General features: G+C 43.7%; 1 protein-coding gene across 4 annotated transcripts in view; it reads left to right on the top strand.

Annotated features, from left to right (window-relative positions):
* The window catches only part of LOC120399976 (gamma-aminobutyric acid receptor subunit rho-1), an 83,861-nt gene that overhangs the window by 13,112 nt on the left and 45,279 nt on the right, over window positions 1-25,470 (top strand). For 2 of the 4 annotated variants that reach the window (XM_039528261.1, XM_039528260.1), the window contains exons 2-3: window positions 17,379-17,432; window positions 23,489-23,595. In XM_039528261.1, coding sequence (XP_039384195.1) covers window positions 17,379-17,432; window positions 23,489-23,595 — 161 coding nt within the window. Of the gene's footprint in view, window positions 1-14,084; window positions 14,389-17,378; window positions 17,433-20,520; window positions 20,712-23,488; window positions 23,596-25,470 lie in introns of those variants that run through there. The other 2 variants (XM_039528264.1, XM_039528263.1) reach the window with 2 other exon arrangements.

Here is a 25,470-nt window from a genome sequence, read left to right on the forward strand (position 1 = left end):
CTCAATCCTTTCCATCTTCAGAACTGGCATTGTACTGTCTCTCAAGATTGCTCCATATTCAGATAATATGGGGATGGCAGGAGGATTTCATATAGAATTTTCTGGATCACTTCAAGTAATACAGTAGAACCTTTTCAGCTCATCCCACTGATCCTCACACATCATTTGTATGCAGAAAAGGGCTCTCTCTCCCCTCACTTTGCAGCAGAGATTTAATAGACCAGTGTACTGAGGTGAAATATTAAGACTTCATACTACAGATTACAAAGTATGACCAGAAGTAATGACAACTAAACTGTTTGCCAAATATCTAGATAAAGTACCGGTACATTTTGTGTTACGTTCTCCTTGCTTTAAGAGTTTGTTTACAATTCAGAAATTTGCAGTACCCATGCTCATAAATGCAAATCAATGAGGTTTTATGCCACATCTTCAAAGAGTAATATTTTTTATATTGTATCTTCTGTTTCAGTCTGTGTGTGAGTGGATAAAACTAAGGGGTATAATGGCTTGTGGTCCCATGACTGCCAGTTTCCTACGCTGAACATTTGCCCTTTCTTCCTTCAGCAACTGTATGCTTTCCCCCTTGTTAAACCATCTTACTCTGCTTTCCCTCCTCCATTCCCAAGCAACGATAGTCCACTTTGAATCTCTGCTCAAACTTGCTGCACCATCTCCCGCTCCAGCACCAACTCCCCTTCTCCCACTAGTTTGGACAGTTTATTGACACATCAAATGGAGACTCACAAGAGCTCACTGTCATCCTGTCCTCATAACTCCTCCCTCTTTTCCCCATTCTTTACCATAGTCTCTGACTCTAACATCTCCTGTCTTCTATCCACTTCAAAACCTTTGACGTCTCCCCTCAACCTCATTCCCTCCAGCCCTACCTAGTGGCCTCTCCCTCTCCCTTTCCCTTATTATTGGCCTCTCTCCATTCACTGGCTTTTTCCTCCATGTTCAAGCACTCTTTTTTTTTACCTCTATCCTGCAGTAATCCACCCTTCAGCTCTATATCTCTCTCCAATTGCTCCCCCAGATCCCACTTCCCATTTAGCTCCAAGCTCCTGGAGACTGATGTCAACTCATACTCCCTCTTCAGCTCCCTCCTTGATCTCCTGCAGTCTGGCTTCTGCCCTGGGCATGCCATTGCCCACCAAAGTCATTAACTGATGCTGAGATAACCAGAGAGGGACAGATTAGAGATTAGACAAAGAACTAGGCCCCTCACCCTATCTTTAGACAGTTATGAGCTTTCCAAGCAAATTAAATCTGTGTGATGAGGGACTTTAAGGAGTTTTTAGATCTTCACCTATTTCTGGATAAGGAGGCTCTCCTCAAAGAATAATACATATTTTAATGACTGAATATGCAAAGTATTCAGCCATTATTTATTTAGGCACCTCTTTCCTCTACTCCCTTTCCTCAGTCTTTTGGCTGCCTTTGGCACTATGGACCCCTCCCTTCTCCTCAAAAGCCAAGCCTATGCTACACCAGCAAATCCTCCTGGTATAGATGCTGCTTTACCAGCAAAGGAGTTATGTATACAGTTTGTATCAGTTCCCCAAATGATATACTGGCAAAAGGCCTTTGTTGGTGTAATGGTGTCTACACTAGGGCTTTACACTACACTTCCTACATCTACACTAGTATATTGGAAAGGCCTCCCAACTGTATACCCAACCTAGGTGATTTGGCCAAAAAGTCTGTGGTGGAGAGAATTGAACCGTTGTTGCCAAAGTCAACACTCTGACCACTGGACCATCCTTGCTATTAGGAACCAAGATTTGGGTTTAGGTGCATCATCATTCATACCAAATAACTAGAAACTAAGGTGCAAGTCTTCAAACCTGTGCCAGCACAAGTTGCCAGGGAGATTAGCAGGTATATCCTTGACATAATCTCTCCAGGAAGTGGGGAGGGAAGTGTAAGAGGTCCCAAACCACAGGATACTCTGCCCTTCCTGGCACACAAGATGGCACTGCTGGACTGAGCTCCACACTGCACAGGAGTGCTCACTCTCTTCACAACTCCCAGTAAACTGGTCTCCTTTGCAGGATGGTTCAGCTTCCCAAATGGGGTCAGGGTTTGTCCCATAAAGAATGATTAGAGATACTTTCCCATTCAAAAGTGGACAAATAATCAGAGCTGGAGCATGATGAGGGGTGCTGGGGCTGTACTAGAGAGATGAGACATTGTGAGGGACAGCAGGGTTGTAGGTTGCATGCACTGTTTGGACTATGCTGAGGAATTCTGGACTATGGTTGTGGGACTCTTTTATGTGCATGGAACTTTTGTAATAAATGAACCCCACAAGGGTTGTATTTATATTTGGAAGATGCTTTAGACTATTTCTGGGAGCTCAGAGAGAGGGAAACTGAGGCAGCTGCACAAGTTGTACCGTGACCTGCCAAAGGAGGGTATTCTGGGTGTTCTGGCCTTCTTACAGGCACTTTATAGACAAGTATAATTTGGTCTCCACCAAGAGGCGCATACATTGTAAGTATATTTAATTATTTCCTAAGAACATAAGAACGGCCATACTGGGTCAGACCAAAGGTCCATCTAGCCCAGTATCCTGTCTACCAACAGTGGCCAATTCCAGGTGCCCCAGAGGGAGTGAACCTAACAGGTAATGATCAAGTGATCTCTCTCCTGACATCCATCTCCACCCTCTGACTAACAGAGGCTAGGGACACCATTCCTTAACCATCCTGGCTAATAGCCATTTATGGACTTAACCACCATGAATTTATCCAGTTCTCTTTTAAACGCCGTTATAGTCCTAGCCTTCACAACCTCCTCAGGCAAGGAGTTCCACAAGTTGACTGTGCGCTGCGTGAAGAAGAACTTCCTTGTATTTGTTTTAAACCTGCTGCCCATTAATTTCATTTGGTGACTCCTAGTTCTTGTATTATGGGAATAAGTAAATAACTTTTCCTTATCTACTTTCTCCATATCACTCATGATTTTATATACCTCTATCATATCCCCCCTTAGTCACCTCTTTTCTAAGCTCAAAAGTCCTAGCCTCTTTAATCTCTCCTGATATGGGACCCGTTCCAAACCCCTAATCATTTTAGTTGCCATTCTCTGAACCTTTTCTAGTGTCACTATATCTTTTTTGAGATGAGGAGACCACATCTGTACGCAGTATTCGAGATGTGGGTGTACCATCGATTTATATAAGGGCAATAATATATTCTCCGTCTTGTTCTCTATCCCCTTTTTAATGATTACTAACATCCAGTTTGCTTTTTTTGCCCGCCTCTGCACACTGAGTGGATGTCTTCAGAGAACTATCCACGATGACTCCAAGATCTTTTTCCTGATTCATTGTAGCTAAATCAGCCCCCATCATATTGTATGTATAGCTAGGATTATTTTTTTCCAATGTCCATTATTTTAGATTTATACACATTAAATTTCATTTGCCATTTTGTTGCCCAATCACTTAGTTTTGTGAGATCTTTTTGAAGTTCTTCACAATCTGCTTTGGTCTTAACTATCTTGAGCAATTTAGTATCATCTGCAAACTTTGCCACCTCACTGTTTACCCCTTTCTCCAGATCATTTATGAATAAGTTGAATAGGATTGGTCTGAGGACTGACCCTTGGGGAACACCACTAGTTATCCCTCTCCATTCTGAGAATTTACCATTAATTCCTACCCTTTGTTCCCTGTCTTTTAACCAGTTCTCAGTCCATGAAAGGCCCTTCCCTTTTATCCTATGACAACTTAATTTACGTAAGAGCCTTTGGTGAGGGACCTTATCAAAGGCTTTCTGGAAATCTAAGTATACTATGTCCACTGGATTCCCCCTTGTCCACATGTTTGTTGACCCCTTCAAAGAACTCTAATAGATTAGTAAGACATGATTTCCCTTTACAGAAACCATGTTGACTTTTGCCCAACAATTTATGTTCTTCTAGGTGTCTGACAATTTTGTTCTTTACTATTGTTTCAACTAATTTACCTGGTATTGACGTTAGACTCGCCAGTCTGTAATTGCCAGGATCACCTCTGGAGCCCTTTTTAAATATTGGCATTACATTAGCTATCTTCCAGTCATTGGGTACCGAAGCTGATTTAAAGAACAAATTACAAACCACAGTTGATAGTTCCGCAACTTCACATTTGAATTCTTTCAGAACTCTTGGGTGAATGCCATCTGGTCCAAGTGACTTGTTAATGTTAAGTTTATCAATTAATTCCAAAACCTCCTCTAGTGACACTTCAATCTGTGACAGTTCCTCAGATTTATCACCTACAAAAGCCGGCTCGGGTTTGGGAATCTCCCTAACATCCTCAGCCATGAAGACTGAAGCAAAGAATCCATTTAGTTTCTCCTCAATGACTTTATTGTCTTTAAATGCTCCTTTTGTATCTCGATCATCCAGGGGCCCCACTGGTTGTTTAGCAGGCTTCCTGCTTTGATGTACTTAAAAACATTTTGTTATTACCTTTTGAGTCTTTGGCTAGCTGTTCTTCAAATTCTTTTTTGGCCTTCCTAATTATATTTTTGCACGTCATTTGCCAGAGTTTATGCTCCTTTCCATTTTCCTCACTAGGATTTGACTTCCACTTTTTAAAAGATGCCTTTTTATCTCTCACTGCTTCTTTTACATGGTTGTTAAGCCACGGTGGCTCTTTTTTAGTTCTTTTACTGTGTTTCTTAATTTGGGGTATACATTTAAGTTGGGCCTCTATTATGGTGTCTTTAAAAAGCGCCCAGGCAGCTTGCAGGGATTTCACATTAGTCACTGTACCTTTTAATTTCTGTTTAACTAATCCCCTCATTTTTGCATAGTTCCCCTTTTTGAAATTAAATGCCACAGTGTTGGGTTGTTGAGATGTTCTTCCCACCACAGGGATGTTAAATGTTATTATATTATGGTCACTATTTCCAAGCGGTCCTGTTATAGTTACCTCTTGGACCAGCTCCTGTGCTTCACTCAGGACTAAATCGAGAGTTGCCTCTCCCCTTGTGTGTTCCCATACCAGCTGCTCCAAGAAGCAGTCATTTAAAATATCGAGAAATTTTGCCTCTACATTTCATCCTGAGGTGACACATTCCCAGTCAATATGGGGATAATTGAAATCCCCCTCTATTATTAGAGGGGTAGTCGTGTTCTTAATTTTGATAGCCTCTCTAATTTCCCTTAGCATTTCATCACCACTATACTATCCTGGTCAGGTGGTCAATAATAGATCCCTAATGTTATATTCTTATTAGAGCATGAAATTACTATCCATAGAGATTCTATGGAACATGTGGATTCACATAAGGTTTTTACTTCATTTGAGTCTACATTTTCTTTCACATATAGTGCCACTCCCACCCCTGCCCGACCTATTATGTCCTTCCGATATATTTTGTACCCCGGAATGATTGTGTCCCATTGATCGTCCTCAGTCCACCAGGTTTCTGTGGTGCCTATTATATCAATATCCTCCTTTATCACGAGGCACTCTAGTTCACCCATGTTATTATTTAGACTTCTAGCATTTGTGTACAAGCACTTTAAAAGCTTGTCACTCTTTATTTGTCTGCCCTTTTCTGATGTGTCCAATTCTTTTTTATGTGAATGTTTATCATCTGATCTGGCCCTTACATTATCCTCTTCCATCCTCTGCTCCTGACTATAACCTAGAGAATCTCTATCAATAGACTTTCCTCTAAGGGTATGTCTACACTACCAGATTAGTTCGATTTAACTTAATTCGAATTTGTGGAATCGACTTTACAAAGTCGAATTTGTGTGTCCACACTAAGGACACTAATTCGACTTTGTGAGTCCACACTAACGGGGCAAGCGTCGACATTGGAAGTGGTGCACTGTGGGAAGCTATCCCACAGTCCCCGCTGCCCATTTGAATTCTGGGATTTCCCCACAATGCATGCTGGGGGGGAAAATGTGTCGAGGGTGGTCTTGGGTAACTGTCATAATTCAACGTGCTTTCGGACGTCTCAAGGGGAGATGGAGGAGCTTACTGACTCGCTCGGATCTCAGCGAAACCAATATCCCCATTGTTATTGCAGCTTACTGTGTGCTCCACAATCTCTGTGAGAGCAAGGGGGAGACCTTTATGGCGGGATGGGAGGTTGAGGCAAATCGCCTGGCTGCTGATTACACTCAGCCAGACAGCCGTGCAATTAGAAGAGCCCAGCGGGAAGCGCTGTGCATCCGGGAGGCTTTGAAAGCTAGGTTCCTCAGGGAGCAGGGTAACCAGTGACTGTTCAGTTTCTTTACAGAGAAGCTGAACCTGCCCCTGCTTCAGTTACTGTTGACTTTCTTCTGCGGTTACATACCCCATTCACCACATTTCCCCCCTTCCAACACACGTTTAAAAATAAAGTTAATGGAACATTGTTAATTAACAACGTTTTCTTTATTAATGAATTCGCGTTAAAGGGTTGAAACAGGGACGCAGACTGTGGTGGGTAGGGTGTGCAGTGATGTTAACACCGCTTCTACACTCGAGGAATGACAGGCTCCTGTTCCTAGAGCGGTCTGCAGTGCCGGACTGGTTGTTTCAACGGAGCCTGCCATCCCTCCTTTTCGGGACTCTGTGTGTGGGGGCTATGTGACCTTGTGGCGGGGGAGGACGGTTACAGATTCCCCTGCTGCGTGGCTCTGTGGTCCGGGACAAGGACCGCTGCATAAGTTCTGTAACCGCCCTCCCATGCCACAAAGTCACGTACCCCCCCCCCCACAGAACATGGAAAACACCTCCCAGACCGACCAGGGTGCCTACTGACTGCACTGTGTGTGTGACCTGCTGTTGATCCTGCCCCCGTGTCTGTACCCTGGTAAAGGTGACTGTCCTATGCAATTAACAACCCCCTTCCCCCCCCTTCACAGACAGTCTTCTGTAGAAAAACTTGACGGAAATAGTAATTAACAGCAAACTACTTTTAATAATCAACTACACAGTTAGGGGATGAAACTGGGATTGGGGCTTCGGTGAGCCAGGAAGGGAAGGACTTCTCAACATTTAGGGAATGAGAGCCTTCTTGTATTTGTGCACTCTGCAGGGGTGCAGTGACAGTTTTCACGGCCCCTGTCGCCCCTCCTTCTTGTTACTTTGGGTGAGGGGGGTTTGGGACTTTGTGGCGGGGGAGGGCGGTTGCAGATACAGTGCAGGGGGGCTCTGTCCTCCTGCCTGCGGTCCTGCAGAACATCCACAAGGCGCCGGAGCATGTCAAATTTTCCCTGGGCATTTCCTGTGTGGCTGGTCAGAACATCCAAGCTCGGACTGCTGTCCAGAGCGTCAACAGAGTGGTGCACTGTGGGATAGCTCCCGGAGCTACTAAGGTCAATTTCCGTCCACACATAGGCTAATTCGACATAGCCATGTTGAATTTAGCGCTACTCCCCTCATCGGGGAGGAGTACAGAATTCGAACTAAAGAGCCCTCTAGGTCGAACTAATTAGCTTCCTGGTGTGGACGGGTGCACGGTTAAGTCGAATTAACGCTGCTAAATTCGACATAAACTCCTAGTATAGACCAGGCCTAAGAGAAGTCTGTCCGATCCACGTGCTCCTCTGCAGTAGTCGGCTTCCCCCCGCCCCCATCTCCTAGTTTAAAAACTGCTCTGCAACCTTTTTAATGTTAAATGCCAACAGTCTGGTTCCACTTTGGTTTAGATGGAGCCCATCTTTCCTGTATAGGCTCCCTCCATCCCAAAAGTTTCCCCAGTTCCTAATGAATCTAAACCCCTCCTCTCTATACCATCGTCTCATTCACACATTGAGACTCTGAAGCTCTGCCTGTCTACCTGGCCCTGCGCTTGGAACTGGGACCATTTCTGAGAATGCCACCATAGAGGTCCTGGATTTCAGTCTCTTCCCTAGCAGCCTAAATTTGGCCTCCAGGACATCTCTCCTACCCTTCCCTATGTCATTGGTACCTACATGTACCACAACCACTGGCTCCTCCCCAGCACTACACATAAGTTTATCCAGATGCCTCGAGAGATCCGCAACCTTCGCACCAGGCAGGCAAGGCACCATACGGTTCTCCCAGTCATCACAAACCCAGCTATCTGTGTTTCTAATGATCGAATCTCCTATAACTAACACCTGCCTTTTCCTAGTGACTGGAGTTCCCTCCCTCAGAGAAGTAACCTCAGTGTGAGAAGATACCCTAATACCACCTGGAAGGAGGGTCCCAACTATGGGAAGGTTACCCTCTGCTCCCATTGACTGCTCTGCTTCCCTGGGCCTTTCATCCTCCTTAACAGTGCAGGGGCTGTCTTACTGGAGGTGGGACAATTCTACAGTGTCCTGGAAAGCCTCATCAACATACCTCTCTGCCTCCCTTAGCTCCTCCAGTTCCGCCACCCTGGCCTCCAAAGTCTGTACACGGTCTCTGAGGGCCAGGAGCTCCTTGCACCAAATGCACACATACGTCACCTGCCCACAGGGCAGGTAATCATACATGCTGCACTCAGCCCAATAAACTGGATAGCCCCCTCTCTGCTACTGGGCTTCTGCCTGCATTGTCTCCTGCAGCTACCTAGTTAATGAAAGAGTTTTGTTTAAAATCAAGAAATTTTGAATGTAGTTTAGTTTACAGGTTTTAAAGAACAGCAAGTGAACCTTGCCCCCTTCCCAACTCCCTTGCAAAACTCCCTGTTAGCAGTCCCTGGTCGCAAAGCTCCCTGGTCGTTTGCACACTGCTTTATAAAGCCCTGGCCTTCTGGATAGTCAGTGGGTGGAGCTAAGGCTCAGCCAATTAACAGAGGCTTCTAGCTTTCAAACCTTACTTTGAAGCTCACAGCTTCCAACTGCCAGCCACGGCACACAGTCCTTCAAACAACCAAACAGACAGACAGACAAACACAAGCTCAGCACACAGCAAGTAACCCCCAAACACACACACTACAGACAGCCACTTACCCCAAGGGTGCTGTATTTGCTGCTCCTTCACCTGGAGAACTCCCTTGCGAAACTCCCTGTTAGCAGCCCCTGTTCGCATTGCAAGAGCTGCTAATGTGGCCATGCCACTGTGCTTGCAGCTGACAGTGTAAACACACTTCAGCGCTTTCCCTGCTGTGCTCTCTGAGGGCTGGTTTAACTCCCAGCGCTCTACATCTGCAAGTGTAGCCATAGCCTTAGCGTTAGGATTGTAGCTGCTGGGGAGGGAGATGCATAATGTGCTGTGAAGAGAAGAACTGCAGTGCAGGCTGTCTGCTAAGGGACACTCATTAAAGCAGGGTCCAAATTGGAAGAAGTGGAGCTGACATAGTTGCCTCAGTAGCTGCTGGAGTGGGGGAGGAACCCATAAAGCAACGTCCTCGTGGGGGAGAGAGAAATATACTGCAAAACCGGGTTTCAGTGAATATTGAGAGGCAGAGCGGACAGGCCATCAGAAATCAGATGATCTACCACTGTTTGAAAGACCTGGGGTAAGTTACTGACCCCTCTGTGCCCTAGTTTTCCCCTATGTAAATAGGGATGAGATTTACCCACTTTAGAAAGTGATGTATACAGGTAATGTGGTAGAACACTATGAATTACCAACTTAAAAGAATGAGTCTTTTCTTATGTTCACCTCTTGTGCTTGTGTTCCATGAATATGTGTGCTAGTCTTAGCAGGAAAAGAACTCTGACGTTGCATTTGGCAGTACTGATTAAGAGAATTTTAAATCTACACATACAACTATTAATGGCAGAAATGTTCATGAAATTATTCCATCAGGGAACAGGAAAAATCCCATGTGACATAACTGCCCCACCAAAAATAGCTCAGTAAACATTGGTTGCCAGTACTTGCAGAGAACTGTCTGATCAGGCCAGAGTTTTTAAAAAGTCACTTTGTAACAAGCAGAGGCTAAATCTGTCAAATTGTTTGTTGCAAGTTTCATTGTCTAGTTCCACCTCACTAACCTACCTTGTTCAGATCATCAGTGAGAGATTGAGTGAGGATAGGAATTATAACACTCTACCCCAACACACTAGTAGTTTGGGATTTTCACTTCACACTACAGTATTTCCCTTGGGCCAAATCCTGTAAACCAGGGGTGGCCAACCTGAGACTGAGAAGGAACCAGAATTTACCAATGTACATTGCCAAAGAGCCACAGTAATATGTCAACAGCCTCCCATCAGCTCCCCCCCAGCTCCCAGCGCCTCCTGCCCACCAGTAGCCCTGCTGATCAGCACCTCCCCGTGCCTCCTGCCCACCACAATCAACTGTTTTGCAGTGTACAGGAGGCTCTGGGATGGAGGGGGGAAGAGCAAGGGTGCAGCAGGCTCAGGGGAGGGGACAGGAGTCTTGGGGTAAGGGGTGGAGTAGGGGCAGGGCCTGGGGTTGAGCAGTGGAAAGTTGGCACCTGTAGCTCCAGCTCCAGAGTCAGCACCTATGCAAGGAGCCGCATATTAACTTCTGAAGAGCTGCATGCAGCTCTGGAGCCACAGGTTGGCCACCCCTGCTGTAATCCAAGTTACTGGACACTTAATCAACTATGCCAACATAGTGGATATGCTGCAAGTTGGAACACCTGGGTCTTATTCTTGGCTGTGCCACTGACTTTTTGCATGATGCTGCAAATAATTTAACTTCTCTGTAAAATGGAGGAAATAAGGGAAGACAACCCAGTGGGCATTTACCTTTGAAAAGTACTTAGTGCCTTTCTTCCACAGATCTCAAAGTGGGAAAATGTTATGAACCAGGTGTTAGTGGCCTACCAGTAGAGAACCTTTGCTTCAGAGATCCCACTGACCACCTTTGCATAAATAGGTGCATTAAGTGCTCAACAGACGTTGCTTTGTGCTGTAAAAGCAGCTTCAAAGAGAGGTCTGAGTGTCACTCCTAGAGCCATCAAAGAAAACTATGTGGCCCAGAAGAGTGTGGAGTTAACAGGGTTTCACGAGTTTCAAGCTTAGGAGCTGAGGGTGGGCAGTTAACAGGGATAACCTGCATTTTGCTGTACATCTGGGTCCCTGGAGAGAAATACTAGCAAGGGAGCTGCTTCTTTGGATAAGGTAGGAGGTGCCCAATCCAAGAACTTGGAAATAATTGTGTGTGGGCAGTTTTGATCCTACTGCTGTTCAGGGAAACAGAATATGTGTATATTGTACATACCCAGATTTAGTGCTGTCAATTTCTCATCCAAATGGAAACCCATTCTGTAAGGCTCTGAATGTGGGTTACTACTTGGCCAATGGGACAATACTACCACTATTACAATGGGAGTTTTGACAGTAATTCTCAAGGAAGAACTGAAGGATTTGAATGTCTCTACATTCAGTAGACAAATGCCATAGGAGAGACGGCCGAAGATTTTCACTGAAATAAGTTTCTTCGGTTTTTAAAAAACTTTGAAATTAGGATTTTTTTGGGGTGGGATAGGAAGGAAGGTTGGTTTAAAAAAAAAAGAAAGAAAACACTTCTCATTTTGAAACTGTGGGGAAATGCCCACATTCTTTCCGTTCCACTTCCCCCCTCTCGAAAAAGGGGGGAAATTGTTACTCATTATGTGTTACTTAATTTTTAAATTAAGTTTATGCTGTGTTAACACTCAGTTACAAAGATGATTTAAAAAGGGGAAGATTCTCTCAAATGAACATTATCAACATTTAACATTAAAATGTTGATAGTAAGTAACTCTTACTTTGAGAGCAAGTGATACAAAATAAAACTGATTTTTGCGGTTGAAAATTTTTAAACAGTGAGGGGGGCTTGGTTGTTCTCCAGCTAGAAAAAGTTGGAAAACAGCATGAAAGTGGAGGGATGGAAAGTAGATGTTTCCACATTTTTTTTTAAACTTTCACCACAAGCAAGCATTTCTGAGGGGAAATTCTTGAATGGAGATTTTTCCTGATAATTCTCTCAGAAAAGTTCTCATTTCCCACGCAGTTCTAATCAGATATAGTGTGCCATAAGAAACTCAAGCCAGTCCAGACTTGCTGTTTGCTATTTTCCAATGCTTTTTTGAAGCTAATGTAAAGACAGTATGTAACATACCCTATCTATTTTGATAATGTATTGCCTTGGTTAGCATGTAAGTACACTTACATAAACCGTACCTGCACTGGCAGAAACAAAAGGAGGGATTACCAAATGAAGCTGCTAAAGTAATGCATTGTTTTGTTGTTCATGAAGCCTGGATTTATGTGCTTAAAGGCCTGGTTGCTTGTTTTGTCCCACCAAGTATGCTAATTTAGAAGATCTTCTTTCAAAGCATGGTACTGCATAACCTGCAAAGAAGAATGAAATTGTCAAATGTTATGTACACCAGAGCATCTACATGTCAGGTTCCCCAGAATTCATTGTGTCTTTGACTCCAGGGAATCCCTGAAATGCTTAAGATTTGAAGAGAGCAGCTGGCTCAGCAGAGACAGCCACATCTGCTGAGCTACCACAGTGGGCTTGATAGGATATTAGCAAGGGTCAGAGAGCCTGCTCTGGTCAGAATAGATCTTTTCTGAGTTGGAGGGAAGGATACTGTACAAGTCTAAGTAGGAGTGTCTTTCTAATTCTGTTAACTCTCCAAATAGACACTTAATTCTAAACTCCTGGCTGGAAGAACAATATTAAATATGTCATGTCTGCCTGGAAGTAACACCCACCATGAAGGCTTTGAGAGCCTGGTTCTAATACACTTCTCTTAACACCTCCAGATGGCACTGCAGGGTAGCCATGCTTTGATTTAGTAACAATATTATCTATAGTGATAGACAAGTAATAGCTTAGCAGCCTTAAAGGTAACAAATTCTGTAAGGATGCATTACGCTAAAAATGGGTTGACTTTATTTTTCTCTACGCAATGTCAGGATCAAACTCCACAGGAGGCTAATGTTAAGCAAAGACCAACCCTCTTTTGAGGGCTTAAGGGAAAACAAAGCAAATTAGTATAGTCTCAGGTTACATCCCCTTCCTGACATACAGGATGTCAGACTAGATGATCCGGTGGTCCCATCTGACCTTAAATGCTATGACTCTAATAAAGCTTTAAACATAAAAAACCTAACCAATATCTCCAGAGTTCTGATGCCAGGGTCTTAGAAACCCAAGGACTCTGAGAGAAGCTTAATTCTTTTTAAGCGAAAGGAGCATAACTAGGCGCATCTTCACCTAATGAAAATTTGGTCTGACATAATTCCAAAATCTTCTTGGTCACCATTTGTCTCAGTCAGGCCTTCGCCAGAAGCACCACTGAGATGTGGAGTGGAAACTTTAGGGCCCCTGCAGGGAATACCAGAGGACCTGCACACACCATGTGGTCTGTTTAGAAGATCACATATCTGAAGTACCACACGGAGCACTTTCTGTCCATGTTAAGTTCAAGAAACACCTTAGGATCTTGGCAAGTGGACAGAAAGAGAACATTGTGTGACTAAACAGCCACACGAAGCAGCTAGCCCCAGCCATCTGGCTGGAGCTTAGCCCTCTAGCCATACTTCCAGACTGTGTCTCAGCTGGACACATGCCTGCAGCTGCCTGCTATCTTTGAGAGCACCTGATTCCCCTCAGGTGAGACTCATCTTGTAATCAGGGCTAGCTTAGCCCCAGGCTCACTAGCTCATGGGCTACCATCCTGTTACCCAGCCCCGTCAGTGTGTACCGAACATGTCCAGCTGGAAATCCTGTTGACTCACACCAGCCTATCAAGGTGTAACTTACACCACTTTACACATCAATTCTTATGTTGGCCCACTGAGTGTAATGGAGTCTAACAAAGTAACTCACACACTGTGGTCTGTAAGACAAGAGTGTTTCAGGCTAATCACCCAATGCAAAAGTTACATTAGGCCATCTGAGTCTTTAGTTTCCTCCTTTTTGTGACTTCTGGCACCTCAAAATGTAAATTACAGCCTAAGTCTCCCTTAGGCTAAGACTCCTCTAACACATTTACCAACATGTAACTTACATCACTTGATAGATCACTTATGAATTTGGCCCAAAAACTATCAGGCCTCTAAAGGGAAGTGAGGAAATTCTTCAGAAGCTTGGAAATAGAAAAAAGTAGTGTTGTAACCTGGTATGGCTGCCAGGACAAAGGCTTTGGATTTGGGACTGCCAGCTTGTGAAGACATGGGGAGCAAAGGAGGGTGAAAGAGGAGAGAAAGGCATAAATATAGACAGGGTTGGTGAAACGGAAAAGAGCTTGTGCTTGCTATGGAAGAACAGCAGGAACCAATGCAGAGATTCAAGGAGACAGAGCAGCAAGAAAAGACGATTTTTTTTTTAAATGTCAGGCTTTGGGAGTAGGAGAGTATTTCCATTATCATCCACTAATGTGATATGTATTAATCTTGGGCCAAGTCCTGAAAACTTTTACTCAGACAGGATGTCTGCATCTGAGCCTGCTCAACGTGGTACATAATGTGGGACAGAGACCCAAAATGAGGAATACGAAAAGCATATTCATGCAGGTAATGTAACATACTGTGGGATTAATTCCTTTGGTGTAACTTTCTTTCTGTAACCTTGGTTCTTTATTTCTAATGTAAATAATTTTCAACAATAACAGTGAGCAGGAAATTATGTGGAATTTGGGGACTAAAATGGATGGTGGCCCTCAAAATGAGGTATACTTGAGTAATCTGAGTTCCACTGACATCAGTGGGAATGTTTCATGTGTATTTACAAGATCAGACCCTTAAGTAACAACCAGAAAGCAGGTTGGGCTTTATAGGGATTGGGGTTTCTTCTAAACACAAATATCTTTGTCATACATACCTGCTGTTTCATCTATGTACCTTACAGAGTAGCACAACAAAAATGGGACATTTTAGATATAAAAATGTCATCCTTGTAAGGAGCATGCCACTATGAGCTGAGAGGATGTGTAACTAAAATTGGCTGCTAGGTAGCTTTGCAGAGTTTCTGAACTAGGTGCAAATGAAATGCAATTCTCATTTGTCAGGAGTGGCTGAACAAGTTTACCCTAGTAGGTTGCAGTATTTTTATAATTCACTTTACGCTGCCTGCATTCTTCCAAGACTAATTTTTTATCTGAATAAAACTGAATGGCTGCTGTATGTCCTGCCACCCTCTTTTGAATACCTAGTACTGAATGCTTTGGCGATTGCACAGAAATCTCTTATTTCTCCTCCGTTAGGTGTTTTCCTGTACAGGATGACAAAATCCAGCCCAGTACTGTGGCATCCAAAGGTGCAGCAAGAGAGAAAGCTGGGTAGAGGACAAAGACCCATTACACCAAATTAAGGCAAACTCTGCCATCCTCTCCCAAGAAAAAATCAGGGTTTTAAATAAGTTACCCTGAAATCATATAACCTCTGAGTACTGCATTATTCATAGACAATCACTGGCCAGGAGCAATAACCTCCCTATAGCCAAAGGCTGACCATGCTTCTAATTAAAGCAGAAAGGACCATACTGCCCTATAGTAAACATAGGTCCAGAAATTATTATAGATTTCTTCTTGCAGAGCCAATGAAACCAAGTAAATGATTACAAAGGACAGTCTTGGACCCTGTGTAAAGAATGTGATCTATCCTGTCTCAACCCTCTGTCAAGCAACCTTGAAGCAATACTGACAGCAGGGCCGGCTCTAGGTTTTTTGCCACGCCAAGCAAAAAAAAATTTGGCTGCCCCCACCCCAGCCCTGGGTTTCCCCCCCACAACCCCTACTGCCCAGCCCTGGGCTCCCCCACACCTGCACCCCCTGCCGCCCCAGGTCTGGGCTGTCCCCCCCCAACCCGCACCCCCGTGCCATCCCAGCCCTAGGCTCTCCCCCCACCCGCACCTCCTGCCACCCCAGCCCTGGGCTCTCCTCCAGGCACACACCCCACCCCAGCCCTAGGCTCTCCCCACCCACACCCCTGCCACCCCGCCCTGGGCTCCCTACGCCCCACCAGTGCCCCCACCCACACACCCCTGCCGCCCCAGCCCTGGGTTCTGCCCCTCCACCCGCACCCCCTGCCACTCCAGCCCTGGGCTCTCCCCCACCCCCACCTGCACCCTCCTTCTGCCGCAGCCCTGGGTCACTGGTAACTCGCTCCCATGGCAGGTCATTCAGCAGGAATTTTGGATGTGCATAGAACACAGACAGGATTGGTTCCCATATGGTTACAGAACTGCAGTAAAGTGGAACAATTTTCAGCTTGTGTGATTGGAGGATATCTGGATGCAGGTTATAAGACTGTCCTCCATAAATGAGGAAAAGTTGAGGTGCCTTTATTATTCTTTTGTTCCGCTCTTTGTTTCTATGGGGAATTTGCAAATGCAATATCACTGTCTTCCTTTTAAACAAATAAAACTAAAAAGCAATGGCTGTTGAAAATAGCAATTCCAGTCCTAAAAACCACTGGGAAGCATTTCTTGCTCAATTTTATCCTACTTTTTCTACAGCAAATTACAGTGGATCAGTATATTTGATTTGGGAGAAATGAAGTAACAGCTGCCCAAATTGAGCTTGAGCACTCCTGAATTTTGAGGTGTTCAAACCTGGAAGGCAGGTGCTAGATTCCCTTTCTGAATATTAGCTAAATCTGGAAAGGAAAAGTCAATTTCTGCTTCCATGGCTCAGAAGTGGAAATCTTCCTAAGTGCCTGGTACTGTATCTAAAGCTGCCCAGGTCCAGAGCCTCCTCTTCCTTACTTTTCATTTTAAATTCTAGTGGGATCCACATACCTCCCTTGCTAGACTTCAGATAGACAGGGGCACTGTCCATTTAGTCCACCCAATTCCTTCTTTGGGGGCTGCAAGGTGAGGTCACACCAGTATCCCTAATCCAGTCTGGGGATGTCTTCTGAAGGGGATATCTGGGCCAAAGCCTTCTACTCCTTGGGCACACTTGTTCCCCATTCACAGTGCTGCCCCGCTCTAGCAGTGAGCTCTCCATTCATAGCAAGCTGCAGCATGAGGTTTCAGCTACCATGCTTCCTCCCCCTCCCTTTCCTGTTGATAGCGGCCAAGAGAATTCTGTGAAATGTAGTTCTTTCCCTGCTACAGGGCTGGCTCTATAGGCAGGGAGCCAACCAAGGAACTACAGCTCCCTGTTGGTTCTCAGCTCCCAGGCTGGATCCCTGCCAGCTGCCGCCCCTGCAAATGGGCTGCCCCAAGCAGCTGCTTGCTTTGCTGGTGCCTAGAGCCGCCCCTGACTTACAGTAGTTTAGGAGTACTCTGCAGGTCCTCATCTCCTACGGCTATGTTGGTACTCAAGAGGCGACCAGAAGGATGGATTAAAAAAATGCAGGTGGAAACATTTACACGCTTTGTAAAGGTGGGCAAAGCAAGGACACATAGGTGCTGTAGTTCCCACCTACCCCTTGCCACTACCACCTCCAACACCACCTTTTTTCCTGGCATTACTCAAAGGTTAGATTTATAATGTGACAAGCTTTTTGTGATATGCTAAATGTTTAAATTCTTCCTTGTCTCTGTCCTTTTCTTACAGTCAACCGCAAAGACAGAGACGGGAAACACATGGAGAAACACACAAGCAAGGCAGGTATGCTACTAAAAACATATCATCCCGGTAGCCATTACATCTTGCTAGCTCTTTATATTATTGGCTGTCAGCAGCAAAATCACAATGCCTTCCTCCCCATCTGAAAGGGTCAGATTTAAGAAAAAAATCCCAGGTAGCAAATGAACATGGGAACTCCAATGGTAAGTTCTGGTTTGATGCTCAGAGTGGTGAGGTGTTAGTCTGTTCTCTCTGCTTCTAGGGCAGGTAACGCACTGGTCAGGAGGTGGTGGTATCCTCCTTTGTGCCTAATCCACTGAAGATGAGTCTGTTACAGCCTCCATCTACAGAATCATAGAATCATAGAAGATTAGCATTAGAAGACTCCCCAGGAAGTCATCTAGTCCAACCCCCTGCTCAAAGCAGGACCAACACCAACTAAATCATCCGAGCCAAGGCTTTGTCAAGCTGGGCCTTAAAAACCTCTAAGGATGGAGATTCCACCACCTCCCTAGGTAACCCATTCCAGTGCTTCACCACTCTCCTAGTGAAACAGTGTTTCCTAATATCCAACCTAGACCTCCCCTACTGCAACTTGAGACTATTGCTCCTTGTTCTGTCATCTGCCACCACTGAGAACAGTTGACTTTCATCCTCTTTGGAATCCCCATTCAGGTAGTTGAAGGCAGCTATCAAATCCCCCCTCACTCTTCTCTTCTGCAGACTAAACAAGCCAAGTTCCCTCAGCCTCTCCTCGTAAGTAATGTGCCCCAGCCCCCTGATCATTTTTGTTGCCCTCCTCTGGACTTTCTCCAATTTGTTCACATCCTTTCTGTAGTGGGGAGCCCAAAACTGGACGCAGTACTCCACATGTGGCCTCACCAGTGCTGAATAATCACTTTCCTCGATCTGCTGGCAATGCTCCTACTAATGCAGCCCAATATTCCGTTAGCCTTCTTGGCAACAAGGCACACTGCTGACTCATATACAGCTTCTCATCCACTGTAATCCCCAGGTCCTTTTCTGCAGAACTGCTGCTTAGCCAGTCAGTCCCCATCCTGTAGCAGTGCATGGGATTCTTTCATCCTAAGTGCAGGACTCTGCACTTGTCCTTGTTGAACCTCATCAGATTTCTTTTGGCCCAATCCTCCAATTTGTCTAGGTCACTCTGGATCCTATCCCTACCATCCAGTATATCTACCTCTCCCCCCATCTTAGTGTCATCTGCAAACTTGCTGAGGGTGCAATCCATCCCATCATCCACATCATTAATAAAGATGTTGAACAAAACCAGCCCCAGGACTGACCCCTGGGGTACTCACTTGATACCGGCTGCCAACTAGACATCAAGCTGTTGATCACTACCCGTTTAACCCCACAATCTAGCCAGCTTTCTATCCACCTTATAGTCCATTCATCCAGTCCATACTTTTTTAACTTGCTGGCAAGAATACTGTGGGAGATCATATCAAAAGCTCTGCTAAAGTCAAGATATATCACATCCACTGCTTTCCCAATATCCACAGAACCAGTTATCTCATCATAGAAGGCAATCAGGTTGGTCAGGCATAACTTGCCCTTGGTGAATCCATGTTGACTGTTCCCAATCACCTTCCTCTCCTCTAAGTGCTTCAGAATGGTTTCCTCGAGGACCTGCTCCATGATTTTTCCAGGGACTGGAATGCATCTTTCTGTACCTGAGCCACAGAGGATGTTAGCCTATTACATCCTCCCATTACAGAACCTGGCTCTCTAGCTTAAGCTGGAAAGACCTGTGCTTTTTGTTCAAGAGGTCTCCTGTTCAATCCTGGACATGTGGCTGCTTATGTGTCATGTGCCATCTTGGCAAGCACACTAGGGATTGACTAGGGACCTCCAGAGCTGAATGCATTAACCTCTACAGCTCAAGCTAAAGAGCCAGCTTCTGTAATGGGAGGATGTAATAAACTCACATCCTCTGTGACCCAGGTACAGAAAGATGCATAACAATCACCATCAGTGTGTTACAAACACATCTGTCCATCTTGCCCTTCACTGAGATGCTGGGGAAATTCCACACCCTCTACTCACCCTAGCAGCTGGGGGGTTCCCATCCCTTCTAGTGACAGAATAGTATCTACAGAAGACGACTTCTGATAGTAGAAGGATCTTTAATCCAGCACACAAAGGCATCAAAAAGGTCCTATGGCAGGAAGCTGAAGCTAGACAAATTAAAAACGACCTGGTATTTCCATTTGGAACAGTGAGGGTAGTGAGCCATTGGAACAACTTATCTAGGCCTGCAGTGGATTCTGCCCCACTGAACATCTTTAAATCAATAGTGATGTATTTCTAAAATAGGTAGTTGAACTGGAGCACCTGTTATTGGGCTTTATGCAGAAATTAGTCAGTAAAATCTATGGCCTGTATTATGCAGGAGATGGATGATCATAAAGTCCTTTCTGACCTTAAAGTCAATGAATATAAAAGATGTCCAACCGTCCCTTATGTCTAGCTAGGAATCCCACTCCTCGAACCCCAGGGGAGTCTGTAGCAGTTCAGATGCCAGTACACTCTTTGAGTTTTGCCTCGTGCTGACTTTTCTGTCCCTTATGGAAAGCTTCTCTCCTTGATCAGGACCATTACAAATATATGACTGAGATCAGTGACATGTACAGATTCAGTAGGTGGCACTAGCTTTTTATAATGGCTGCGGTATAGCCCTAGCTAATCAGGAAAAGGGAGCATTGTCAAGAGAACAGGGGAGAAGCTGTACCTTGAACAGAACCACATGAATCCCAGAGGAGGACAGTGAGTTCGGGAAACAAATTGTCTTCCAAGGCGTCTTTTAGAAATCCAGTGCACTCACCCCCCCATCCCCCCACCCACATACTAGCATTCTCCTCTGGGGTCTACAACTGTGCTCTCTGGTGCTGCAGTATATGTGCACAGAATATATGTGGCTGAAAAATACAGTGTCTGTGTGTCAGTTATAATCTTCCACATCAGCCTAACCTATACAGAGCTCACAGCAGCAGTCTCTGTAACAGAAGTACTGTGCAATGTCAGTCCTAGCCACTAATGCAGCAGTTGGCAAACTTGGCATCAGGAAATGTCACTCATTTCCCTCTCTTCAGTTCTGTCCTTCTGATCATTAAGGCAATCTCCTTAGCATGGGTATTAAGCAGAGCCAGATTTAGATATCCACAAAACTCAGGGCTGCTCAGTGGAGGCCAGTACATCAGAAAGTGAGGAGGGAAAACTGAGTCTCGGTGCCTTACTCTGCATCAGTTCATTGCAGCATAGATAGGGGAGGCTGTCCCTCCACCAAATCAGAACAAGGTAGGGGTTCTACCTTACTTACCCTGAGGAGTGTCTGCTGTAGATTTTGGGGACCATTTTCCTCTTCCAGTGCTCCAAAAGGGAAGAAGAAAGCAGCAAATCACATTGGATTAGTCAAACTGTTTGTCAACATTTTTTCAATGGAAAGTCATTTTGAATGAACCTAAAATTCTCACAAACTATTGCTTTGTTTGAAGGTTTGATATTTTGATAAAAAAAATTGAAAACATTTGTTCTGTTTTTGTTCTGATGTTTCAGCTAGAAAATGTTTTTGTTTCTGTTTCAAAAATCCAAAAAGGTTGGGGTTTGATATTTGGGGTTGAGGGGGGTTATCCCCCTTTCTCTTTCTATTGTATTTTTCCCTTGCCCCAAAGGAAACGTGAGAACCCAGCAGGAGATGGGATAGTTCAAAGTACAAAGCATATCCATCATTAGCTTTCTAAAATAGCTGTGGATCCTCTGTGTGACGATTTAGTGGGTGCCTAGATAAGTGATCACAACTTAATTACATTTGTTATGTGCAATATAATGCTGACAAGTAATATGTAAAGCCACTTGGCACTCTAAAAGGCACAATTTACCAAGGCTGAAACAATTATGAGCAAAATTGATGGGAGGAAACATTTAAACAAAAAGGTGTGAGTGAAAATTGGGAGTTGAGAACGTCTCCAGATGCCCACAGCCTACAATTCAACAATCATAAAAGAAGGCTTCCACAGTTAAGACATCCTGATTAAGCAGAAATGAAATAATATATAATATACATCAAATCAACTTCAAATCGTTTATTGATGATATTACAACTTTGCTTGACAAAGGTAACTGTATTGACATCATAGACTTCTAGAAGGCATTTTACTTAGTTCCATGTGACTTTCTGATTTAAAATCTAGCACAATTCAAGAAGCAATGTAGTCCATATTAAATAGTTTTAAAAGTGGTTAATTAATAGATCTCAAAAGTTCATTGTAAATGGGGAATTAATATCCCATGGACGTATTCCCAGTCCTGCAGGAATCTGTTCTCAGCCCTGCGCTATTCAATATCTCTTATTACTGATCTAAAACAAAACATAAAATCATAGCTCAAAAGTGCGTGGATGACACAAATTGGCATAGTGGTAGATGAATAGAGCTTAGTGACATTTTTTAACAAACTTTTTTCAGGGAAAAATACAGATTTGGCAGCACTAAAACATTTTTGCAAATTTGTGCTGATTTTTGTCAAATTGTTTTGTTTGGGGGAAAAAAACCTTCAAAAATTCCCCCAAAATCAAAACATTGGGTTTTTTTCTATTCCAAGCAACTTTGTTTCTAAATGTCCTTTCATTTCATTTGAAGAATGCTTAAAATGGAAATGTGTTGTTCTGGGGTCAAAATATTGTCATTCAACCTGAAACAATTGTTTTTTCAATTGTCAACCAACACAAAAACTGTTGTTGAGCCAGTTCTATAAATGACAGGTCAGGTCTACAGAATGTTCTGGATTGTATGGTAAACTGTATGTACTTGAACATGTGTTTAATATAGTTAAATACAAGTCTATACATCTATGAACAAAGAATGTAGATTATACAGGCTGGGGGACAGTAACACAGAAAAGGATGTAGGGATCATGGTGAATAACCGACTGAAGATGAGTTTGGGGCTAAGAGAACAAGTCCATGCAATCCTTCCATGTATAAGCAGAGGAATATTGAGTAGAAGTAAGGTGGTGGTATTACCAGTGTATATGTCATTAGAGAGACCATTACTGGAATTTTATATTCTGTTCTGGTATGAACAATTCAAAAAGGATGTTGACAAACTGGAAAGGGTTCAGAAAAGAGCTACAAGAATGGTCTGAGGTCTGGAAAGCCTACCTTACAGTGAGAGGCTAAAGAAGCTCAATCTATTTAGCTTAATAAAGCTGTTGACATCCAGTATATTTTTTGATCGGAAACAGAAAACCTTCCTGAATCCTTCTTTTTCTTGGGTTCCTCAAGCAGCCTAGCCCATAAAAGAGAGCCACCTACTCTATAGCCAGCTCTGACTCCCACATTAAGTATAACTACATCAGAGAGATGCTGAACTTGAAATCTGTCTTTAGACTGAAACACTTTACTCTGTTTTCAGAGGCAAACTTGGCACACACCCAAAGCAAAGTATTGACTACAAGATATGTGCAACTGTATACACTTCTGGTATGACCTCATATATTCCTATCTCTAGCACTCTCTGTTCTCTTTAGAAATCTGGGGCAGGAATTAATCGTTTTATTCCAAGCTGCAAGTCAACTTGCCTCCTGGCTGGGTTCCCAGTCCATCTCCATTTTGTTCCTGGGCTGCAGCCAGTAGGCTTTTATTTGAGATATTGTTTCCCTAATTCCTATCCTCATGTCCTACCATAAATTTACGTCAGAAATGCTGCCCTCCTCCCCCAAAATGCTTATTCTTTTATTCACTTCTAATAGCATCTAGTGTAAACAAACATTTGAATTTTTGTATCTAAAATATATTACAAACACAGATAATCTTTATACAGAAACAAGAGTTTGAAATGAATATTTTGCCTCAGCCAGTATTAGAATGAGAACCATTCAGAATACCCTGTCTCACCATGTAAAATCCAAGAGTTCTTTTTAAATGACATGCTATCACACATCAGATATGAACACAGGGCTATAGTTTAATTGGTAGATGAACAAGACTGGTCTCTAGTTGAAGGATTAGCGTCAAACAATTGCATGTCTCTTAAACACAGTTAATTCTAATAATGCTGTATATCTTTTCCACATAGCCCAATACTAAAACGAAGCCCTGACATCACCAAATCACCGCTAACCAAGTCAGAACAACTTCTGAGAATAGATGACCATGATTTCAGCATGAGACCAGGTTTTGGAGGTATGAAAACCCATGCATCTGATTCCTATTTTTTGGAGTATCTTTTCTGTAAGAAATACTGTACAGAACAGTGTCTCACTGGTGAGTGGATTGACAAGAGAGAGATTGGAAAGAACTGTTCGTTGGGAAAGACCATCCTTGTTTCTGTTCTGAATTTACAGCACAGCACATTCTCCTGTCTGAGGGGGCTTACAACAACATGGTCTTCCTCCTAGGATCACCAAATAACTTTCAGCAAAACCATGAGACTGTAGATAGAGGCATCATTTATGGATTTTAAACTCCTCGTATTGAGCTGAACCTTTGACTGGTAAAAATAGATCCAGGTTCAGTTAACATTTATTTCTAAGGTTATATCTCACTATGACAATGTTTGTGTGTAATCAACTAATGTACAATACTTGCTGACCTTGTCTCTTATTATAAACTAAGAGAATATTTAGACTACTTTGTGTTAATGTTTTGCTCACAGTCTTGCAGTCATATGCGACAGCAAACCAAGCTTTTAGAGCAAAGGATTAAGGAGAATGTGCTTTCTTATGACCCGCTGGATTAAAGAATGTTGTAATTTATCTACCCTTCCTGGCTGACAGATGGTCATTCAAATCCAGGATACCATTAAACATTCTGATAGGAGAAGCGTTTATTACCAAATGCTTGATATACACAATACCAGTATGTTCAGTTCATTTTAAAATGGCTGCAGTTTCAGGACAGTCCATTAATATTGCCATTATTTATTATAATAAATATCTTGTACTGTAATTGCCAAAGTTATACAGTGGCTGGTCAAAGTCTGGAGGAGGAAGAGGAAGTAAAGCAGTAAATCTATAGAAGAGTCTGTGTGTGCATTTAACACATCCTTATTAAATGCTAGACATCTAAAAACCAGAAGTGTTTGGTACCAGCTGGCATGTCCGTTAGCAGTCTGAGATGAGAAGGCAAGTAATGACATATGGAAAAATCCACTCACTCGTAGAGGTAGCCCATCCCTAAATTTGCCACTACCCAGACAATACCTATTCTGTGTATTAACAGAATGCTCTCCAGGGCTGGCAGCACGTAGCACAAATAAATTAAAAAAATAAATAAATAACCCCTTCAAACATACAGAATAAGCACACCATCCCCCTGCACGTGGGCAGATGTGCACTGCACAGAGCCCCATTGAAGTCAGTGGAGCGCCACATGGGTGCAGGGGGTCCACTCACTTGGTTCTGACTGCATGATTAGGGCCTAAAGAGCGCACAATCAACTAGATCCACAAAGAGAAACAGCTTAACCGTTTCTTACCATCTTCATGGAGGATTCATTTTACCCAGGCCTCCTGCCTGTGGAACTCCCATTGACTGGCGCAGGAGTTGTGCGTGCAGCTATATTGCCGGATAAAACTCTGCCTGGTTTTCTCTTGTACCTGAAGGATGCCATTTTCAGTTTATCAAGGGCCATAAATATTTGGTATGTTGAAGCAGTTCCAACGGTCAGTACTACATGTATTTACTCTTTGAATAAGTGGCAATCTTTAAGGGTAGCATTGTCCTAAGCATCAGCAGCTAAAAGGATCTTAAGGGGAGGCCTGTGGGCACTCATTGCCTTTCAAAAAAGGGTATAAGTGACCACAAAGGATTGGGAATGGACAGTGGTTAAGGGCATAAGTGTCAACCGGGCATTTTCAGCAGTGTCCCATGCATGCAGCTAGCGGCTGTTGCTCTAGTGCCATAACAAGTTCACCCAGTCACCTCACATCTATCCACTGGCTCACACATATACAAATACCCCCAGCCTCTTTTACACACTGATTAAAGGATCACCACGCACACAGGACAGCCTGGGCTGGAGTGGGACATGAAGAAGGGTTGGGAGGGAGACAGGCAG

Source organism: Mauremys reevesii, linkage group 3, assembly GCF_016161935.1.
Source record: "Mauremys reevesii isolate NIE-2019 linkage group 3, ASM1616193v1, whole genome shotgun sequence".
Taxonomy (NCBI): Eukaryota; Metazoa; Chordata; order Testudines; family Geoemydidae; genus Mauremys; species Mauremys reevesii.